General features: G+C 41.0%; 1 protein-coding gene across 2 annotated transcripts; it reads right to left on the bottom strand.

Moving 5' to 3' along the window:
- Positions 1-210: 210 nt before the first annotated feature.
- uprt (uracil phosphoribosyltransferase (FUR1) homolog (S. cerevisiae)) lies at positions 211-5,195 on the bottom strand. Of its 2 annotated transcripts, XM_014196589.3 has the most exons (8): positions 4,597-5,195; positions 4,020-4,062; positions 3,817-3,886; positions 3,619-3,681; positions 3,227-3,388; positions 2,357-2,455; positions 2,128-2,215; positions 211-403 (listed from the first exon to the last, which is right to left on the bottom strand). In XM_014196589.3, exons 1-8 carry the CDS (start codon positions 4,884-4,886, stop codon positions 295-297), a joined length of 924 nt encoding a protein of 307 aa, XP_014052064.1. In that variant the 5' UTR covers positions 4,887-5,195; the 3' UTR covers positions 211-294.
- Positions 5,196-5,747: the final 552 nt, after the last annotated feature.

Here is a 5,747-nt window from a genome sequence, read left to right as displayed (position 1 = left end):
ATAATCATTTCTCAGAAAACAAGGAACTGGGGGACTGAAATGTGTTTGCAGAGGTATTGTGTTTCTGTCTGTTTGGAGTATTGACATTTGATCTATTGCCTGATTTCAGCTCCTCTGAGAGACCTCCCTGACGTCAATAACAACAGAGCCAGTGAGTCATGGGGAGAAAGACATTCCATGAAGTGGGATTGGTAGAATCTGGTGAGGGACTTCTCTGTCAGTGTCAATAATGTTTTATTCTAAGTATTTGCATGATATGAGGAATATGTTCAAAACTTTACTTCTTTGTGGCTATTAGCTAGTAGTAACTTGTTTGTCTCCACAGCATTTGGGCCAGGCAGGCATATGTGAAGATGACTCTTCTTCCCATACAAAGATGATACATTCCATCCTCAAACTCACTCTGAAAGAAAAGGGGTATGCTTTGTCAATACATCCAAGACTGAATCATTTATCAGAATGTAGTTAATCATTTACTGTTGTATATGGCTTTTCTGTGTATTCTTTATTTTTTTTCTTCAATAATACAAAACATACAAACAGCATAGACACACAGAAACCTCAACGACATCACACCCCCATCGCCCCCATCGCCCACATCACGGCCTCAAACTGCACCATTTTGTTTCTCTGTCGCCCACGCACTTTCAACATTTAGATAATAAAGCATTTGACCTTTCCATTGTGTTAACGATGGAGGATTGACGATTCCTTGACTACACATAGATGTCATAAGGGCAATGTATTTCTGAGCTTCTTTTTCTCGCCTTTTCCACTCTGAAATGTCCAAATTGCCCTTCAGATCTGGTCAGAGTTTCTCTTGATTGGTTTGTTTCTTTTCAGTGTTATGATACATTAAAACTGTTTGTGGCAATAATAATAACACTAAAAACTATTTTTAAAGACAAGACAATAGAATCAGAGTATGTGAGCGGAGCGTGCCCTTTTGACTGGAGCGTCAGCCTTCTCGCCCGCTCCAATTTCGCTCACGTAAGCGCTCACTTCAAGGACATGGCTGGCGTAGCATGCATTTGTAGTCTACTTGTGTGCTGCTATTGCTCACTAAATATTTTCATAAAGAAACTGATAAAACACACAGGTGCAAAATCAAGGTGACTTAAGATGATGACCAAGAGAGGGAGTGCGGTGATGTAGTGTCCACAACTAAAGAATCATTGTGGAATCTGAAAACGTATCCTGAAAGCATGATGGTGTACTTATTAAGTGCACATGCTAAAAGAAAGGAATTAAGTGTGTCATTGTAGCAAAGTATTTATAAACTAACAATAAGATTGCTTAAAAGTTTAGTTAATTTTTGTTCTGTAGACATACATCTCTCTATACACGCACGCACGCACACACTAGGCCATAATTGATTTTGGCCCAATAAGCCTAGCATATTCCAACATTCAAGGAGCTTTCTGTTTTGATTGGGTTACTTTGCCAAAAAACCTTTAGACCTACCAATAGAAAAACATATATACAACTCTGCATCACTACCCAGCCTGGCAAGAGTGGGCAAAAGGGTGTTTAGCATCCCCAGTGGCTCTGCAAGTGCAGAGAAGATATTCTCTGCTGCTGGCCTGCTCTCCAGGCATCATCACATGAGCGTGAAGCCACAAACTGGCCAAACTGGAGCTGCTTTTTTTTTTTCCGGTGAGTGCAGAGAGGTCTTTAGCACAGTGGTTGGAAAGGACATGGAGCACCGCTGCATGAGCGACGAGCAGGATTTCCGACTGCTCAACTCCGCTCACATACTTTGAATAAAATATATTGAAAAAATATATTTTAATTATTTAGACTTTCTAATGAGGAAAAACAACCTAGAATGAACTACCATTACTGAATAACTAAAACGGCAGCAGTACAAGCTCGCTAGACTAGTTCCTAAAATACCTACATGGAATGTGCTTTTTTTGTTTCCAGGAAAATCTTTGCATTGTTTTTGTCAGACTGAGGAGCACACGTTAAGGCGGCGTACACAGCAAAGCAAGAATCTTCAGCAGGGTAACAACTCCTTTTGAAATAAGTGGACAAACTGACAGAGGGACCATTCAATGGTTGGTTCTCATAGTATGGTGCCCCATTGAATGGCCCTGGAGGGCTAACTAGTCTGTCCCAAAGTACCTCTGGCCAAAGTGTGTGGGAGCCACAGGGTGCACCTCGGTGGTCAATATGGTGATTTCTGGGAACTCTTGAATGATGGATTTGGCACCTGGTGAGATGACACAACCATTAGACTTGCAGTGCTTTCAATCAAACAGAATGGAAAACAGGCTGTAGTATGAAACCCCAGAATTTTGAACATTACGGAATCTACTTCGATATTAAGCAAGGGACTGTAGGCGAGGCGTACCGTGAGGGGTGGAGAAGAGACTCAGGAGGATAATATGTTTGGGCTGAAGACCATGTTCAGTCAGAACTCTCACAGCCTCAATCACTGTGTTACCTGTACCTGAAGGCAGAACATGTATCGATAGCATAAACACAGGACAGATATCACAGTGACTTGACAGAAGAACAGGCAACATTATAGAAGTATTGAAGAAGAGTCTGCCCTTACTAGCCTTGTGATCATTAATATGACTCATCTGCTGCTACTTTCTATAAAAGAACAAAATGTAATTTTGATTTCTCAAGGCAGTTTTTCATCCTTTCAGAGAGGGATGTTAGTTAGAGGACAAAAAGATGAACATTACTTCTCTCGGTGGCTTCATTTGTCCTATTTATCATTTTCATGGCCTTGCAGTGAGCTCTATGGTTTACCCCAAGCCGATAAACTTGTAATTATTTTCTTGGGGTAAATGATGCTGAAAAATATGCAGCATGCTAACTACTAAGGTCATTATCAGAGCCGAATAAAAAGACACCTTCCCACAATTATCTTAGAGGATGCCTATGATTACACTATTGTCTTGCTAACGGGAGCAATTAAGTCTTCATTTCTGGTTCATTAAAAAAGTGACAGTTCTTCAGGCCCAGGGCAGGGCAACACTTCACCTGAACTCTTTGTCCTGAAGAGGAGTTAGTACTGTATTGAGACTGTCTATTAGTGCTTTTCCATGGCAGGGTTTTACAACGTGCTTGGCCTAAAGACATGTAAAGACATTTGTTGTTTACATGCGTGTAATCCCCCTGGACTATGATTAAGGATGGGGAATGTGAGTACTACTCTCTGCAGACTCACTGAGAATGGGGTACACAAGTGCTGTATATCCATACTCACTGAGAATGGGGTACATGAGGAGGACTTTCCTCCTGCTGATGTCTGGGGGGAACTTTGCATAGTAGACTTTGGCCTTCTGGGTGTCCTCGTCACTCTGGATTAGGATCTTACCGATACGGATGGACCGGCAGCAGTCTCTGAGGCCCTGCTCCATGGCCTCGCCTACACACACAGCAATTAATAGATGTTGAATTCAACTCAATTCATTCAAGGGAAACCTCATACAAGATGTAGTAATGGTGAGCAAGTCAAACAGTCAAACTGATAAGTAAAACAGTTGAGTGGATAGCACTAGGTATGTCAGGTATAGGCAAGTCCACCAGCCAGGGATTCTATTCAGAGACCAATTCAGATTAATCTTCCTTTAATATCCTATATGATCAGTGCCTTACCACTTCTCATAATGCTGACACCGCAGTTGCCTTTTTCAAACTTGACACCATCATATTTATGCCCTGAAGAAGAGGGGGAAGGAGGGAGCGATTGAAATAGACAGTTCTGTTCTTGGTGAGAAATTTAACAGTAATCCTGTAATATAGTATTCGCCCAATTGATATCATTTCTCACGGATTTCATCTAATAGGTCTAACCTGTAGGAGTGGTCACTGTACACTCGCTGTATGGCAGCTGATTGAGTCCCTCTTCAACCACTAGTCTGATCTGTGGACAAACCGAGTGGGTCAAAACAATACAGTGTGCATTATACAAATGAGTCATTCAATTAAAAACATCATATATTAGTATTTAACCCAGAGTAAAAACAAGTGTCAATTGAACCAAGACAGTTTCTTACCAATCTATCAGCACAAAATACAAAATCTCCCCTGCTAGTAGACCTGTAAAAGAACAAGAATAACATGTAAGCTTACAGTAAGGGTTACATAAGAGGATATCGATGCATGATCCACTTTCACCCCCCAAAAATGTAGGCCCATTCGTGGTATCGCCTTACAACAGAAACTCAAATTGTGATTAGTGTACTCATTCAATGTTCTGTTATCAGTATTGTATATTGTTGTCGGTAGGTCTAACATTATTTGTATTAAACCTCATGCTAGACAAGGAAGTTGTGGCCACGTTTAGGCTACTACCGAGTAATGGGGCAGACTATAATGACATTTCGTAGAAATAACCAGGTGTATTTACAGTTCTGGGTAACAAAGATCTCAGATAACGCTACCGTAACCATATAAGTGCAGTGTAATATGACAGTTATAAATAGTAACATGGCGTCGATTGGCCATTCACTTGGTTTACAATGCATCATTCAATTCCACATTATTAGACAGTTATCTGGTGCATGATAATACAGGTCCATTATCTGTCAGATAATGTGGTTGTTATCTTTTTGACAAAATATGATGACTCACTTGTCTCTAATGATAGTCTGTAATTCTCGTATTTGGTCATTCAAAGGAAGCAGTTTTAATTGCGATCCGATCTGCCTCTGTAATTCACTGTTGAATACATTTTCACAAGTTTCGGCGACTTCTGCATCTCTATTCGACTCTGTCAGAACGCTGTTTCCGCAGCTAGCAAACCGAACCTGCTTGGTGCTGCTCATTGCCGCGTGTTCTTGTCTGTCATTGTTGTTCAGCTGCTGATTTTGACAAGGCATTTTGATTTCCGTAACAATTCCGCTCTCAAAATACGTTTCCATAGAATTAAGAAAATGCTAAATAGTTGAGCAGTTTAAGGCTCTGCGGTTTTGCTATTCATATAGCTAGCTAAATGTCTTGTTGGGCATTTTTGTCTTCTCTGATTCTGGGTGGCGGCCATTGAGTGGCTGCAGCAAAAATCAGAGAGGAAGAGGCGAAACGAGAGGGTTCACTCTCGCCCAAATCTGTTCAATAGAAGCCCTTAGCGTTTCTATATGCTTATTTTGGACCTTGTCGCCTGCCTTCCCGCTTTCGGACAACGACTCATTGTTAGGGCGGAGACAAGAGCATCTCGTCATTATAAACATATCTATGTTAGTATAAACCTACAGGAACATAAACTTTGTGACAGGAAGTAACGTCACATCTGATTCTCGCCTCATAATGGCCAGAAATGATGTAGGTCTAGTACCGCTTGAGAGCGCATTGATCGACACTAGTTAACACAGCCACAGAGTCATATATTGCATGAATGAGTTCTTATGTGAAAGTTTGACTGTGCTATCTAGTGGAAACCGGGAGCATTCTGTCAGCGCTTGCGACTATTTTCAATGCCTAGGCTACTACATGATGATGGACAGTCAAGTGCCATTCTTTAAAGAATGATCACCATTCACAAACCCCTAACAGAGCTCCCCAGCTTGTAGTCCTAAAAAACGAAAATTAGTTACCTATGGTTCATTCAGTCATTCCTATGGGTTATGTCTAGAAGGGTACAGCTTTTGTCAAAATTGGCTTTTCGTAGCAGGTTAGGATAATTAGGTTACGGTTAGGAAAAGGGTTGGGCTTAGCTAAAATGCACAACAACAAACAAATGACACGTTTTTTTTTGGAAAAGCTGTATCCCATCTAGACATGACCAT

Source organism: Salmo salar, chromosome 04 (assembly GCF_965601325.2).
Source record: "Salmo salar chromosome 04, fSalSal1, whole genome shotgun sequence".
NCBI classification, from domain to species: Eukaryota; Metazoa; Chordata; class Actinopteri; order Salmoniformes; family Salmonidae; genus Salmo; species Salmo salar.
Note: the sequence above shows the minus strand (reverse complement) of the source record. Positions and strands in the feature narration are given on the sequence as shown.

Bases quoted from the DNA above. Each gene is read 5' to 3' on its own strand.
- uprt (XM_014196589.3), bottom strand. From the start codon at position 4,886: ATGGAAACGTATTTTGAGAGCGGAATTGTTACGGAAATCAAAATGCCT. The intron at 3,887-4,019 runs GTAAGAAACTGT...GTTTGTCCACAG, and splicing joins TATTTTGTGCTGATAGATTG to ATCAGACTAGTGGTTGAAGA. The intron at 2,456-3,226 runs GTGAGTATGGAT...TTCTGCCTTCAG, and splicing joins CCTCATGTACCCCATTCTCA to GTACAGGTAACACAGTGATT.